General features: G+C 36.2%; 1 protein-coding gene across 2 annotated transcripts in view; it reads left to right on the top strand.

Annotated features, from left to right (window-relative positions):
• Positions 1-17,089, top strand: part of LAMA2 (laminin subunit alpha 2) — a 359,058-nt gene that overhangs the window by 72,140 nt on the left and 269,829 nt on the right. For both annotated transcript variants that reach the window (XM_032682503.1, XM_032682504.1), the window contains exon 2: positions 13,504-13,674. In XM_032682503.1, coding sequence (XP_032538394.1) covers positions 13,504-13,674 — 171 coding nt within the window. The remainder of the gene's footprint in view (positions 1-13,503; positions 13,675-17,089) is intronic.

The following is a 17,089-nucleotide window of genomic DNA, read 5'->3' as shown; positions in this document are numbered from 1 at the left end:
ATTTTCAAACATGAATGTTTCGGAAAGAGTTACTTTGAATTTTCCTTCAGCTCCTTTGTGTGACATCCAAAGAATGCAGAGGCTAATTAATAATTATGTGTAGTGTTAGATTTCATGAAGGTTCAAGATAGTATTTGTGTTATTAAGTTATCCTAGAAGAAGGAAGAGACTTGGCACTAATTGCTAACTTTTTTCGAAATTTCAGCCTGAGGATTTAGGATAGCAATGTCAAAGAAGTTCTCTTAAACTCAAAATTAGGTGTGAGATTTTAAGGAGAGAGTGCATGCATAATAAAAGCTGAGATGTGTTTGTAGATACAACTCTGCACATTAGAAAGCTAGTTAGAGAAAGAAGGATGAATGTTCTTTAGTAGAAAATGCAAACAAAACTCTGAAATTAAAACTTTCAATGGAGAGATGTGTCTTCAGGCTTTTTGTTCTTTGCTGATTCTACAGTGGCCTTTGCACAGTTGGAAGCCTTTTCCACAGAAAATTACTCTGAAGAAAATTCTTAGTCTATCCCACTGTGCCTGTAGAAATGATACCAGGTCTACCTTGCAATTTTGTTTTTTGACATTGGAGTGATGGCTTCTGTTGTCCTTCATAAAAGGAGATTTTTTTTTTCCCCCAGGGTAAAAGGAAAAGATTACAGTATTTGTATTCTGAGTAACCAGAGTTTATGTGTTCCCACCCAAATTTATTGTATAAAAGTTTCCACTCATCTTTCCTCAGTATGGGAACAGTCTTTGACTTTTTTCTTAGGAGTTCTCTTTGTTACACAACTTTTTGTCTCTTACTGCTAAATATGCTTATTGCTATTCTGTTTGCAGCTGAGATCTGTCTGTACTCTACTACTTCCACTTCACCTATTGCCTTTCTTACCCTGTGCTCTCCAGTGCATCTCCACGTATCACCCCCCACACACTTGGATCATCTTGTGCTCTCCTCGCCTTCCTGCTTCCCCTCATCGGCTGCCGTGGGTTTCAAAAGCAGAAGGGCTGCCAAGACATGTTCTCCTGATCACCCTTTCTCTGCATTTAGGGTTCACCAAATGTCTAAACAATGCATCTGCTGAGTGTTCTTTTATTCTTTTTGCTTATGAAAGTGTCTCTCTTATTTCTTTCAGGAACTTCCTTATTTTAACCCTTTCACTGTTGACAATGGCTGTGTCTTTCACCTTGTTCTCTTTGTCCCTAAAAGGAGCTCCTCCTGCCCCACCACCTGCTCCATCTCACCTATCAAAATCCCCCCAATTCTGCAAAAAAGAAATGCTGCATTTCATTGCTACCTATCTGCAAAATTATTTTTCCTACCTGTTTTGGGTCTCAGTACTTATTCTAAATTCCTCCCTTCTTCCAATTTTTCACTAATCAAGAACTCATTCTCTTTGATTCTATGTCTTAGTAACTAGACTCCATGTAATCAAGTGTATCACTGTTACCTGGAAAAGCATCAGTAGGTGCTTTTATCAGCCAGCTCTGTTGGTTGTGAATTTATACAGTTACAGGCAGTTAAACCTGTCACTCTTCTAACCCATCCAGCTCCGATTTTTTTGTCTCCCTCCTTCCCTTCCGCTTTCCCAGGGCAGTAACTGATCCAGAGAACACTTAAGTTTTACAATTAATTTTAAGTATTACAGCCAATTGTCATAATACTTACAGGTATGCACATAAATGTTATCAACTTTGTAAGTCTGCAGAGACCTCACATTTCAAATGTATTTTTTTTGTATGAGTGCCAGTCAACTGTGGAACTGTGTTTCAGGGGGCAGTTCTTGTAGAATCAAAAAGTGTAGAAGTTAAGGTCTCCATGAACTGAGCAGTCTGTCACTTAGAATTACTGAAAGCAACTTCAGTTAATCAGAAAAAGCTGCATAAAAAGCTGTTGCTATACATAAATGTGGGGGACCTGAAAACTTTTTTTTTTTGCTAACTTTGAGTACAGCAAGGGCAGCCAAAGGAAAAGCCAAGAAATGTGCATTTGCTTCAGATTTCTGAACCATTTGTTCTCCAGCTGAGAGTCCATTGCTAAAGCCTTTAATCAGGCAAAAAAATGTTAAACTAGTGACAGTAGTACCATTGAAGCGTGTTAAGAGAAGAAGAATAATTCCTTTCCTTGATGTGTCATCCCGTGCATTTTTAAAGAAATGTGCAGGGATTCTTCTGCATGCAGTTCAGACTGATTTTAATGGCATGTAAAGATGTGACATCTGTGAGCTCTGAGTCCACTTTTATAAAGAAGAAAAGGAGAGTTTTCACTAATACAGATAGGCACAGCTTTAACAGAGAAGTATTAAGAGATACTGATATAATTTAATTTTCATGAATGATAAAATAAATATGTGTAGGGATGTTCAAGCTGGCTTATATTCTAAGCCAGATGTCTTTGGCAGTTACAAGCAGAAATTGTATACCAGGTTACACATTTTATGTCTAATTCTAAACCATGATATGTTGTCACTGGTTTGCTGACAGCCATCTGCTCAGACCTCATTTGGTCTTTCCATTCAGTCACAGTTCAAGTAAGGGGACAAAATATATGTATGGGAGGGAAATTGTTTGTCCATTTTTCTCATGGAGAAAATAAATATTACTTAAATATTCTTTCTTACAAAATAGTTATTAAAATATATTGAAATCATGCATGTACTATATTCTCTTCATGAAACAGGAAGAATTTTAGGCATACTACTGTGACTACAGATACAGATGCACTGTCTATTGTATTTGCCTGTCTGTATATATTACATATATATAACATACAAATATATAAATACACTATTAAAGCCATAACATATATTTAGAAGCCCTTTTATAGCAAAGTCTGTGGTGAACAAATTTAGGTAACATACAATGACTATTTCAATGTACTAGAACTAAAGGATGCAGAATGTTCAAAATATTCTTTCATGTTCTCATATATAATGAAGAGTTTCTGTATTCAATGCATTGTGTATTACTACACAAATGTACAATTTAATTTTTCAATTTATTGTACGTTTTTTATTATTTGTAGCATCTTTCAGTTATTCAGCTAGCTCATGCCTGAGAATATTGCCTGTCTGGAAATGAAATAGAGACAACCTGCTCTGTTCTATGGAAAGCTGGGAGTCTGAGATGGGAAAAATACATTTTGTGTTCTGCCTTCAATACTATAATCACTGAAGGCCTTGATCTTGCTAATTGTGCCTTACGTGCATTGAAATTGAACGGCTCAAAGGTGTACAGCCTTATGGTATTATCTGAGAAGGACAAGTTAGTTCTCATTTTAATAGAATGTTGTGTAGTTTGTGTTTAAATAACACATGCATGTAACATGGTAAATGTAAATGGTACATGTAGCTAAAATGTTTGTTTTAGAACCAACATGAAGTTTTGAAGGGGAATTTTTGATTAGCCAACCTGATAGCCTTCTGTGATGAGGTGTCAGACTTGCTGGATGAAAGGAGAAGAGTGGATGTTATTTACACTAGCTTTATTAAGGCTTTTGGTGCTGTCTCTATAACAACCTCAAAGAAAAGCTGATGAAATACATGTTAGAAAAGTGGGCAGAAAGGTGAATTAGAAACTGAATGGATAGGCCCAGGTGGTTGTGATCAGTGGCACGAAGTCCATCTGGAGGCAGGTCACTAGTGATCACTAGGCAGGCACTAGTGGTCAGCACTGGGGTCAATACTATGTAAGATCTTTGTTAATGACCTGTGTGATGGGGCACCCTCGGTAAGTTTGCAGACAATCCAAAATTGGACAGAGGGGCTGATTTGCCAGAGGGTCGTGCCAGAGGGGCATTGTCAGGCTGGAAAAATAGACTAACCTCATGAAGTTTAGCAAAAGGAAGTGCAGAGTCCTGCCCATGGGGAGGGACAGCCCCATGCACCAGTAGAAACATGTCTTCCACATGGCTGGAAGACAGCTTTGCAGAGAAGGACCTGGGTGTTCTAGCAGAGACCAAGTTGAGTGTGCCAGCGATGTGGTAAAAAAAGCAAAAGAGCTGCGTTAGTTAGAGTGTCTCCAACAGGCTGAGAGAGGTGATCATTCCCCATCAGATCAGCAGTGATGAGAGCACACCTAAAGAGCCGAGTCCAGTTCCAGACCCCCTAATACAAGAGAAACATGGACATGTTGGAACAAGTCCAGGAAATGTCTGGGAAGATGATTAAGGACTTGGAGTGTCTATCCTGTAAAAAGAGGCTGAGAGGCCTGAGGTTGCTAAGTCTTGAGAAAAGAAATCTCAAGGAGATATTATCAAGGTGTGTAAATATGTATTGGGGTGATAGATAAGATATATCCAAACTTGTATGGATATATCTCAGTGGTGTCCAGTGACAGGACAAGAGGTAATGGGCACAAATCAGTGTACAGGAAATTCCATTTAAACAGAAGAAGCACTCTTGTAACCCTACGTGAGCACGGATTTGGGCTAGATCTGAGTCCCTTCCAGCCTCAGTGATTCTTTATTCTCTGAACATCATGTTAAGAACTCTACATAGAAACTACTAATTGGTGACCACACATTTTACCAGAATATGTAGAAAATTTATAATCCTTATCATTATGTGTTTCTAAAGCATGTCATCAGAATAGCAAGAAGTAAATCAGTTCAAAGAATGAAAATCGAACTTAATGTTTATTCAAGCTCATCAGCTGAGAGAAACATACTTTAAAATACTTTCTTCTGAATCCTCGTGGTAAAAGTATGGTAAGATCAGTTTTTCCATTTGCTCTTTGGTTTCGTAAAGTCAGACTCAGTTTGGGTTTTTTTGACAGTTAGATGATGATGAATAGAAGGATGACTTTTATTAGCCTCCATAACATCTTTCGTTGCCTCTTGTTAAAGAACACCACAAACATCTCAGTGTTTCTGTTTAAGTTGACAGTGTTGTAGACTCAAGGGCACAGTAAGTAATTTTGACTCTGCAGTGTGGTTTCAATGGACATTGATTCTGAAGTTATTGCAAAAACAGTAATATACTTCATATTCCTTAGTGTCCAAGACAATGCATAGCAGAACTTTTTTCATGAGACAGAAGCTTTGTCAAGACCAAAGTCATCAGTCAGTTGCATCTGGAGGCTCTGATTTTCCCAGGCTCTATCCTGCCTTTGAGAAATTCTGATTTATTTTTTTTTCCATTTCTCAATCCTCTTTTTTTAATTCTCCTTCAGTGGGACGGAACTGGGATAGACAAAGCATACAGGTCTCTCTCTAACCCTCTGTTGGCAAATGAGGGAAGTGCATGAGTGGGGAAAACCAAACGTGGCGTCTCCGGAGTATGGAGATACTGGTGTTCAGATGTTGGAACTGAATAAAAATGCACATTTTTAGCTATATCATGCAATTTGGGAAAGCTGTAAATTGATGTGTACTATCTAAGAACAGAAGACACGTGATTCAGTGGAATTCCGGTTTGCAGATCAGTGTTGTTTCTCAGAGGTCCTTTTACTTTTTCTTGTTAGGCCTGCTTGGCTGACCAGGACCATACTACTGTACTGCAAAGATTTTAATGAGGGTCATGTGGTTAATAAATAAAAGGAAATAGCTGTAAAGAGTGTGGTGCTGCTTGCTTCTTCATGCATAGTGCACTCTTTCTACAGATAAGGTATTTGTACAACTGCAATTTTGCTCTTCAAAATTTTTACCAGAATACAGACAGAATACATTTGAAAACCGGTGGGTGTCTGACTCAGACTGGACATGTAAATACCTTTGAAAATGAGATGTCCGTTAAGTCTTTGTGCTTTGGATTTTTGATTCAGTGGGAGTTCTGCCATGGATGTCAAGGAGACAGGATTTCATCTTCACCTATATTTTTCCTGTTCTACTTTTCAAAACAACTTTTTGTGTCAGCTCTGGGAAAGAAGGAAAATCATTAGAAAGCTAGGGGGTGGCTTATATATTTCATCCAATATAATATTGGGGTAAACCGGTAGCAATTTTTAAATTCAGTCTCCTAATCTGTAAAACTGATGGAGTTTTGCTATTAAAATCAGCTACGTCCCTACATATTTTCAATGTTGTAAGCTGTGGAGAGACAACATAATATTACTAGATAATCAATATATTCTTTTTCAGATGTGTCTGTTACTTTGCAAGGATTATAGTTAGCTTTGCTATCATGTTTCTCCAGGTTAGAGTTTCATACCCTGTCTTTTGTGTTGAAGTTAAATATGCAGGAGGATGTATGTAACACTATTCTGTATGCAGAAAGAAAATCATCTCTAAGTAAAAGCAAGCCGTCTCTACCACCAAATATGAAAAATTACTTTTCCACTTCCTTTGGGAGGAAAAAAGGATGACTACCAAACAGTACTGTAATGCACAGGGGTTTAGGGCGACTGACATAAATGGGCACTGAAACATTTGTTTCCCATTTTGTTTTCCTCTGGACAAAAGGGTTTAGTGTCAATTTTTTTTCCAATCTGTATGATCTGTTGTGTCTGGACAGCTATTTCTTCAAATTGCGTTTATTTTCTAGTTGTATAAAAGTCTTCATCTACATTGTGGATAGAGTGCATTAAGTTACTCCCTGTTGTGCACAGCTGAAAGCAATTCAGTGCTGCAACATTTTGTTTTGTTTTGTCCCAGTTTTTTCTCCCCACTGTGTTCCCACAGCCTAGCTTAGCTCCGTGCTGCAGCAGACAAGTCTCTCTTTTTCCAGTGACACTTCTTAGAACATCTGAAATTGACATATTCTCTTTTGTCTTTTTAGTACAAATTCAGTGGCAAACAGCTCTGCTTGACTGCATGAACATTTCAAAGTGCTCTATAGACTAGGAAAATTGGCTTGAAAAGTTAACATATTTAGGCAGGCTGTTTTATTTGCTTCTTTGAAGAGACTAGGGATATTTTGAGAAGATTGAAGGAAGTATACAGTGCCAAACATTGGTCTGTTTAGAAGAGAGAAGAGGAATATGCAGGTCTTAACAGAGATTTCTTTGAAGGAGAAAAACATTTACTCAGTTCTAATGCTTTAATAAGACACAAAGAAATTCCTGAGCTGGTAAACCAAAGTTTGTCTTCTATTTTGGAAGTACTTAAAAAATGCTATGGAAAATCAGTGATGATTTTTTTAGAAGTTAATATGTGCAGGGTCTGCAATTATTTATATTAATTTTACCTTGATCTTATCACTGTATGATACTGATATTATCACCGTTATCACAATTTAGACGTGAAATAATAATGGATGCAAATTTTACTAGCATTTTCTGTCAAGAAGGGCTACAGGTTCTATGAGTATCTTTGCAGTGATCTTTCTCCTTCCAGTTTTCTTCTCTCTTCCCAATCTGCCACACTCAGAGAGTTACTTCCTTAATCTCTGTGTAAGTATCTCTGATGCTGTCTCCATCTCCTATCAACCACCAATGGTGGTTCCTTGTTTCTCATTTAAGGTGTCTGCTGTTTCCTCCATGCAGTAGCAGAAGTCTGACAGAGGTTATAATCTTGGTTCCTTGATTGTACTTCCTGCTTCCGTTGTAATGCTGGAGTGTCCTTCTAGTGAGACTTACCCCACCAGTTGTTTTGTAGGTCTAGAATGGTGATGTGATTGAAACAGTATTTAGAATTCTCCATGGGTTATGTGAAGGGAAGGAAAGAAAAATGTGTCAGAACTGGTCAATGATAGGAACAATTATGTACAAGGTAATTATTTTGTTTACATTCATATCTGTTTCCTGTACCCCTTCCTTTGCTCTAGCTACTTCTTGACACATTTTGAAAGTAGGTTACCCCAGTGACTATCCCCACTTCATAATGAACCTGTAATCACCCTTCGGCAGCTGGAGATGCAGTTAATATCTTTGATTTCCCACTAGAATCCCTCCATCCTCTCTCAGCTAGGGAAATCATCTAGGTCTTGCAGTGACTCTGAAGGTCAATCAAACAGTGCTGTTTGGGAGGAGAGTGAGAATGAGATTGAATTCAACAGCTGACAGGATTTATGAAAATGTCTTGTACCTGCTACTTGTGTAGCTCATCTGCTTCTGCTGATCTCCACTATTGCAATAAAGCATGTGGAAAATCTGTCAGTTTGGCAGAGAAGTAGGTAATAGGGCATGACAAAACAGGGCAGGGTGCCAGGCATCAGATTGGCGGGTTTTATTCCACCGATACTCATTGAGCTTAAATGAGCTGGAGGTTGGTGAGGATACATGAAAAGTAGATAAAAAAAACCCACATGAAGTTGAGCTGTTATTTTCCTTTATGAAATGAAATAAGGAAAACATAAGAAAATTAATAGTGCTGTACAGAAAACTGCAAGGAAATTGCCAATCTCAAGAGAATGTTCTGGGGGTCTATTGAATAAGTAACCATTAATGAGGCCTCTATGTATGCAAAGTAATGACGGGAAGTAGTATAAAGGACAATTGCTTATGAAAGAGATTAATATTGGCAAAAATATTAGTTTCATTAGCAATGCCGCACAAAATTCAGTTTACATATTCTACTGGATTTTGGATGGACCTTGATGTAGGGATATATGTGCTACCAGCCTTAGTAAGAAACAACTACAGGTACCTATCAATGACAATATTGAGGAAAAATGTGAAAGAAGAAAAAGAGTACAGTGATGCCTCCCTGGGTAAAACCCAGTGATTTAGGGATATTCTGAACTGACAACTGAACACAAGCCCTTCATGTTTAACATCCCCAGATGAACCCTTGTTCTTTGTATTAATCTAATTGGGTTTTAATCAATTCCTGCTTTTGGAATAAAAATATTTTATTGTATAATTTATTCATGTATTCTAGAATTTAATTGCTGTCATGCTGGAAAGAAGTTCCATTTATAAATAGGAAAAAAGTCCCAAGCAGTGAAGAAAAATTCTGTATGATAAATTGACTCAGCACCTCCAATTTGTGTTAGAAGGACAATGAGACTTACCATGTTCACTTCCAAATGTTTACTTACTAAAACTACTAATGACTTTATATGCAGTTACATAATTTTATACATCTCCAAATCAGTTTGTTTTCCAGTAGAAAACTCATAGACTATTCATACCCACATTGAGAAGCTGTGGTCGTCACACTTTTCTTCATTGTTTTAACTCTACCATGTCCTTTTGGAGATGAGAGATAAGGAATACCGTACAGCATTTGAGTTGTCAGTACAGATGGATTTATGCAGTAATGTAATGACATTTTGTTTCTATTCCTTGAGCTAATATTTTCATTGAAATATCAATAATAATTCTTTCAGGGCTGGTAATAGCTAGTGCAGAGCCTATAATATTTTCCCCCTGTGTATTAATTTCTATTCCTTGATTTCATCTGCCATTTTGTTGTCTAGACACAAATGGTGAAATTTTTCTACCATTCTTTGTGGTCTATCCTTATTTTAATTTTTGGGAATAATTTTTATCATCCATAAACAATCATCTTACTTTTTATCCTCTTTTCTAAGTAACTTATGTACCTTTTGAACAAAACAGGATTAAGCAAAGATTGCTGTGGTTTTCCACTGTTATTCTTCATTTTCCTTTTCGATGTCATGAGAGGTCATTCCTTCATATGTGATGACAGCTTATTTCCTTTAATGACCTTTGTGGAATGTTGTAAAAATCTGTTTCTTAATCTAAATGTGCTGAACTCAGTGAATCAATTATATGCTTACCAGTGCCTACAGAGAACTTTGGTATTGATAAGGGATGACTTGTAAGGCATCTGTAAAACAATTAAGATCCCAAGCAGCCACAATTTTTATCTTTAAGATAGGTATCTAGATGTGCTTTGATCCAGAATCCATTTTAAGAAAAAAATAATGTATTTAGCAGCTTGGCGCCACACCCGACTTAACTAGAACAGTGGCAGTGTAAAACTTGTATACATTGGAGTTTGTAAGCAAGAAAATTCTGCTGATTTGCTGGTTTTCATTTTTAGCAGTTTTTTCTAAAACTATTTCTGTTGATGATATGTGCTACAGTTATCATCCGTAATTCTCTAGTGAACTGAGCACCACGCTTAATTACCTGTGAATGGTACACTACTTGAAATAATTTGATTAATTTCTGTGTTATTTGCCTTTCGTAGTTTAATCACCTGTCAACACTGAACAAACTTTCTATCTGGCTTCCACTAAAAGCTTCATGGAATACTTTCCATGCTTAAAACCCAAAATGTAAAGCAGAAAGATGGCCATGGCTATTTCATAGATGAGAATCAGGGATATTGTTTTTCTCTTCACACATCAGTAGTCCTTTGAAAATCAGAAACTGAACCAAAGCTACTCAAACCACTATCTGTTCACAAGCCAATATTTTCTACCTATTTCCTCCATGTAATTGTTAGAATTTTGTTATTTTAACAGATAGAAATGAATGCTAATCTGTTTTATACTGGTACCACAAAAAAGGGAAAAGATTGATGTAGCTGGCAGTTGAAGGGAGTAGAATTTCTTTACTTACACTTGAGCTACGAAAGATAGAGATAATATGTTGGTGACTCAGAGCATTTTATGCAGTCTTTGCACTGGAGCAAATGATTACAAAAGGCGTTTGGCAATAAAGAAAGAAGAACTCTGTAATTTTGGCAGATCATGTTTTTGGAAGTGTTTAATAGAAGGATGCCCATAAAATTCAAGGTGGGATTGATAACAACAAACTTTATAATTTAGCGAGAAATTAAATTTAGGATGCACAAAACTAGTACACCAGATTTTAAATATTTCTTATGTATGATTATTTTAATAAAAGCAAAGTAAAATTCTCTAAAAAAAATAATAACTGTGCTATCTATAGCTCTCTTGCCTTTTTCCTGGGGGTTTGTGATCGGATAGATAAGAATCTCAGAAAATGGTAACTGGATTTATTGACATCATGAACATACACATTTTTATTTCATATTCTAGAGGCCTTGAATATGACAGATAAATAATAATAAACTAATAAATACCTAATAAAATAATGATTCAAGACAATGTTTTCATCATCTGTATTGCTAGAATCTCATTTCTGTGTTGTGAAACTGCTAGAACTCAGTATTGCTTCCTCCATTCCATCAGGCTTGCACATCAAATGTGTTTTTTTCTAAAGCAAAGCCTTATTTTTGGCTGTACAAAGCCGTGTTATAGAATCATAGAATATCTTGAGTTGAAAGGGACCTGTAAGATCCACTGAGCCCAACTCCCTGCTCCTTGGAAATAAAGATTATTCAAGAAAAGTTCAGATATGTAGTTGTTAATTGTCATTTTTAGCTTGTTAAGATCCCAAGTTTGAGGAATTAATTCATCAATGCCAAATGTGAAGTGCTGGGTTCAATGTGCATCTTTTGCTCTCTGCCTGTCATCTGAGCCTGCAGGGAATTCAGTGTGGTGCACTTCTCTGTGAGGTGCTGGCATCTTGACATGGGCTCTTCAGTGAACTGGCATCTTGACATGGGCTCTTCAGTGAAATACCCAATACTTGTTTTGTTGCCTGTGTTGGTACTGATTATGGGCAAGACTGTTTTGGTAGCTTTGCCCTACGCTGCTCTGTACATTTAAGAGATGACCTGAGGGCAAAATCATGTTCTAATTGATGAGTTCCTTAAGTACTCTTTGTTTACTTACATGTCTTACACTTAGAGTTAAAACTTAGAGCAATGGTATGATTTTTGATAGGCATATAACAGGTAATATTTTTATAACTGTGTGAATCTGAATGCTTTTTGGCTGCTCTCTTTCAGCCATTCTACTGTTTTTTGAAGGATTTATTCTCCTGATGCCATGTACTGCGATTTCTTTTCATGTAGGATCATTTTGTCCTTTTTATGAGATTTGTTTTTGAGGGCTTAAGATACTTAACTCCAAACCAAATTCCAGACTCTGTGTTAACACTAAATGATTACTGGCTTCTACACTATTAACTTTGTACAGCCTAAAAAGAGAATAATGAGACTGTAAGTCAACATAGGAAGTTTCACGGCTATTAGTTCATCTACTCTCCTAATGCTTACGCAGGCTTTTACCATATGGCCCCATTGTAGAAGGCAGCAAATATCACTGAATGCAGTGAATAAAAAGACAAGAACGGCTGTACAGATTTTAAAATGTGATGAAAATGAGCTGTAATCTATACAGAAGGGGCAAACTACTTGATCAATAAAATCTCAAGTACTGATTGACTATACAAATTGAATGGGTTAGTAACTAATTGGTTCTCTTTCTCAAGCAGTGTATTTACACATGGTTTTAAAGTGAACAGGAGAGTCAAAGAACTGTACCATGACCAGCCAAGCTTGGTAATTAAATGGCATACAGGTTAATTGCAGAGACAAGCAGTAGACTGTCTGAACAAGCAATAGACTGTCTGAACAAGGAGTCAGTTAAAGAGTGTTGTCCATTTGTGGAGGACGAAAAGGAATGCCATTATAAAGAGAGCTTTATCAGAGTACAATAATTACAAATTCAATTTTTATTAAAGCCTTATTTTAAGGTTATAATAGTAAAATAGGGTTAGAAGCTGAATGAATTGCAGAAGAGTGGGTTTTGGGCCAGTGTAAATTATCATAAAGTAAATCTGAAGGTGATCTCAAACATCTGTACGTAAGCCTTTTCTTTTGCTTGTTTTATTGTGGATTTTTTTTGTTTAACCTGTAACCAGGACAAATTATGCTTTTGAAGATGCAAAACTGATTGATTTAATGTGAGGTGCTAATGTATGCATTCAACATATCATGTTAATTTGTCTCCATGGAGGAATTTTATTATGACTCAAAGATTTTGATCAGTACTTAGTGGGAAGGAGAGTAGCCCACCTTAATGAATGTTCTTTGTATGGTTTATGATCTTTATAGCTTATTGCTACATAGAACTTGGCTCAGCAGAGCATTCAGACATGTGCTTAAGCGCTGTGCTGAATGAGAGTTATAGTACATCACTCAGTGTGTGCACCTGGAAAAATAACAATAGTGCTACCATAAAAGATATGATGTCGTATATATTATTCTCTTCTTGAGGAAAGGGAAACATGGCATATGCTATTCATGTTGCTGAATGAATTACTCAGATGCTCTGATGACAAAGGTGCCTATGAGGTCCTATGTGCAGAACAGTAATACAGTGCAATACAAGTGCTGCATACTCTGAAGGAAAAACTTTTCAATGCATGTAACCAGAAAAGAAAATGATGAAGAGTTTTCCTAGGTATTTTGTGTACAGTGTTACAGTATCCAGTTGGGTACGAACACAAGGTTTATTTATGAAAAATACAGTTTTATGATGCTTTGTATGTTTCTACACTTTACTTTCTTCTTTGGCATTCTGCTGTTGTTTAAGATATAACCAGAAGGTACCAATTTGAACTTTAGAAAAATGAGGAAAAACCATCAGTCTAATATCTAATGTCTGATGTCTAAATTCTGGATGCACATCCAAATTTGTTCTTCATTACTTCCATAGTTGTTAAAAACTGAACCTTTTGCTTTAACGTCGTAACAGCTGTTATGTTCATTCATGATTATTCTGCTAAGTTCACCTTGGTTTTACCTTTGTTGCTTTTGTTTATGATTTTATTTTATTTTATTGCAGGACTGTTTCCTGCAGTGCTGAACCTAGCCAGTAATGCTCTCATCACAACCAATGCTACCTGTGGAGAAAAGGGGCGGGAAATGTACTGCAAACTCGTTGAACATGTACCTGGACAGCCTGCAAGGAACCCTCAGTGCCGTATTTGTGATCAAAGGAGCAGGGTTCCACATCGTATGTGTGCCATTTTCATTTTGTTCCTTTAAAAAGATTTTTTTCCAAAGGGTGTAGATACTCAGGAAACAAAACTGTAGTTCACCAGCCCGATTGCTATGAAATGTGGGTCTCTTTTTAAGTCAGGTTACCCATCTCTCCCAAAGGTATTTCAAAATCTATATCTGATATAGATACTCCTCACACTGAACTTTCTGATTCAGGTGCTGAAAAGCAGAGCACTTAAATTTAGATTTAGAAAAATTAAGTGTCTACAACTGTTGTTGGATTCTTTTGAAATATACTAATCGTGAATGAAAACCAGGTGACTTTTACCTGCATACATACATGTGGAATTTGAACATTTTGGCCAATCTAAGCAAAATTCTGTAAAATTTTCTGTAAAAAAAATTTACTGAAAATTCAGTAAATTCAGTTTCACTGAGCCAGCAAAAAAAGAATAATTGTGTAACATTGCTTGGTTTAATGTTTAGTTTAACAGTTTTCAAGTATGAATTTGTTATAATCTACTTCAGAGAAGCCTATTTATAGTAGTTGGGAAGATTAGAACTAAGGAAATTTCTTACTCGATTAATACAAGTTTAATTTCATGTGACCTTGTAGTGGAAGACATGAATAACTTCAACATAGTTATATTTTCATGAGTATATTGGCACAGTAGATGGTAGAGAGTGTAGAGATACTTAAGACAGCTTTTAATGGAGTAGCTAAAATGTTGGAAGAAGCAAAGGACACAAAAGCATGGAGACAATTATATTTTTTTCTAGTTGTTTCCCTCTAAAACATAGCTCAGATATATTTACACCTCATGACATTTACGCAAGTGCTTAAAACCACAGGATAAAGAAAAAAAAAACCAAAACCATTTAATCTGTCTGCTAGTTCTAGACATGATGAGCTATAGCTGTAGCTTTCCAGACAGAAGCTTGTTTGGCTTCTCCTTAGAAACTTCCTCTCATGGACACTCTACCTAGAGGTATTTTACCTGTTACAAAATGATTTTGTAATAGTTTTTCTGCATCTTCCTTGCAGAAATTCATGTTGCCTATTTCCTAAATTCAGTCAATACAAGGAATGACTTATTTCCTTTTTCTTAACCAAAGTATTTTTCTTAGTGTAGAAACTAGATAGAGCAAGACCATCAGCACTCAGCTATTTTTAATTTCATTCTCCTCATAGGCTGTATTTTCTAGAACTCTAACTGTGCAAATTGCAGTTCTCTGAATTTTCTCTAGAGTCTTTCATATTTATTAAAATTCACCTGAGCTGTTACTAGCACTGCATAGTAATCTAGGTTTGCTTCAGAATGAACAGCATATATTCCTGTTTACGTGTTTTAATTAGACGTTTCCCCCTTCTAATGGTGTGACACCACTAGGAAAAGATACAAAGCTAGTTTCCACTACAGTCCTCAGATACTTTCTTTCCTAATAAATTGCTACGTATCCATTTCCTCCCCATCTTATATTTGCGAAGCTAGTTATAATTGTCCCAGTATAGATTACATTATTCTGAAGACAGTTCTGAAGACTATTTTTTCCCCAAGATAGTTTTCCAAGTTTCAATGTCTTCTTTAGCTGCAGTTAATGCCGCCTTCTGAGATAAGGTCATATGATGTTGTAGCAATGTACGCATCTAAGTATGTTACACTATAGCAGTGTCTCTCACTTGGAGAAGAATTCAGGAGTTTTTGGGAGCATTCCGACTAGTGGAAAGATTGTGCAGTAGACTGTTTCCTTTTTTATAGATGAATATTTAGAGACAGATGCTTTATAGATGAATATTTAGAGACAAGTTTTTCTCCTAGATCAAGCTTGCTTAATTCAAAACCCAAACCTAAACCAGATATATTGCTTTGTCCTGCCTATGATATCAGATAATGTACACTGAAGTATGTGTATATAGACATACATAATGTGTGTGTGTATATAAAAAACTCATCTAAGTGATATATATCTGTGTTTCCCCTTGCTCCTGCCCTCTTCTAAACTTCAGTCTGCCCAACTTCATAATAACTGGTCTTTTGTTTATAACCACATCTCATTTTAAAGTTTCTAAACATTAATTTGGCAAAAAGAAGTGCCTTATTTAAACAGAGAAGGCTTGTTAATAGGAGAACCATGTAATATAACCAGACTTTAAATGATCCCCCTGGAATGTGTGAGTCTGGAGTGCCTCCCCTTAATTACTGTAATAGGAAATGTACAGAAATTCCCTGGTTAATCACATGTGAGTCCAAATTAAAGAGCACAGTTTGACGGGCTCACTCTGTAAGTTCTCCCTCTTGCCATCCATCAGGGAGATTGGTCCTTGAACTGCGTTTGCAATCCAGTCCTTTTTATAAATATTATATTTTCCCCTTACCTTTTAAATAAGCAATACATGCCAGCAATTAATCCGTGTTTTCAAATTAATTATGATTAAACTTTCATAATGGTGATTACAGTTAATTATTGATTCATCTCCCAATCCACCTTCTCATGATATACCTTTGTATCAATTTCATCTGAAGAGACTCACATTAAAATTTCCAATTAGACAGCTTCTGTCACAATCACCGAGGATCTCTGAGTTTGATTTACAGCTGATTTTTGCTACCACTCATTTAAAGCCAAGATTTGTGAAAATGATCAGAGCTGGGGGAACTGACAACATGTAAAACGTTAGGGTGTGTTTTGCTTTTCTGTTCAATATAAAACTACCATTAACATCAATTGTAGCACCAGTATTGTAACTTCCAAATGTTGCTGCCCACTAATGCCATTGAATAATCTAATATTTAAATGAAATTTTTTTGCATTTTCAGTATTGAGGTTCTATACCTTTTCTCACTCCCACAGAGCCCTTTGATTCTATATTTAAATATGGTCAGACATTCTGGCTTTCCTTAATGAGCTAGGACTCCTGTCCTTCACAGGTCTTTGCTGTAGCAAAGAAAACAGAGACACAAAGGCTATCTGGCTGGTTGATTTAAGTAATAATTAAAATAACCATTAATCAATTCATGAATTAGTTATTTGCAGTTCTAGGACTAGCTAGTAATGAAACATATTCCAGTTTTATATCAAGAAAACTTGTCAGTTTATGAAGTCATCCTTAATAAGAGGGGTTAGGTTTTCTCCTAATATACTATGTTGTTGCAGACAAAAGTTGCATAGCACTGTATTTCAATTTCCTTTGGGTTATTTTCCTCATAATGTACAGGCTTGCTCTAGACAATTAGGAACTTCAAAATGTAGATCTGTGTATTTTTTAAAATTCTGATTATGTTATTCTCCATGTCGTACAGGAGAGAAACACAAATTGTCCACAGAAAGTAGCCCAAAATGTTGAGTGTGATTTTTCTCAGTCTGAATAAAAACAAAATACTATCTAAGCAGACTTTAATAATTTGGAAGATCTTGAAATTTAAGAA

Source organism: Chiroxiphia lanceolata, chromosome 3 (genome assembly GCF_009829145.1).
Source record: "Chiroxiphia lanceolata isolate bChiLan1 chromosome 3, bChiLan1.pri, whole genome shotgun sequence".
Lineage (NCBI taxonomy): Eukaryota > Metazoa > Chordata > Aves > Passeriformes > Pipridae > Chiroxiphia > Chiroxiphia lanceolata.
Note: the sequence above shows the minus strand (reverse complement) of the source record. Positions and strands in the feature narration are given on the sequence as shown.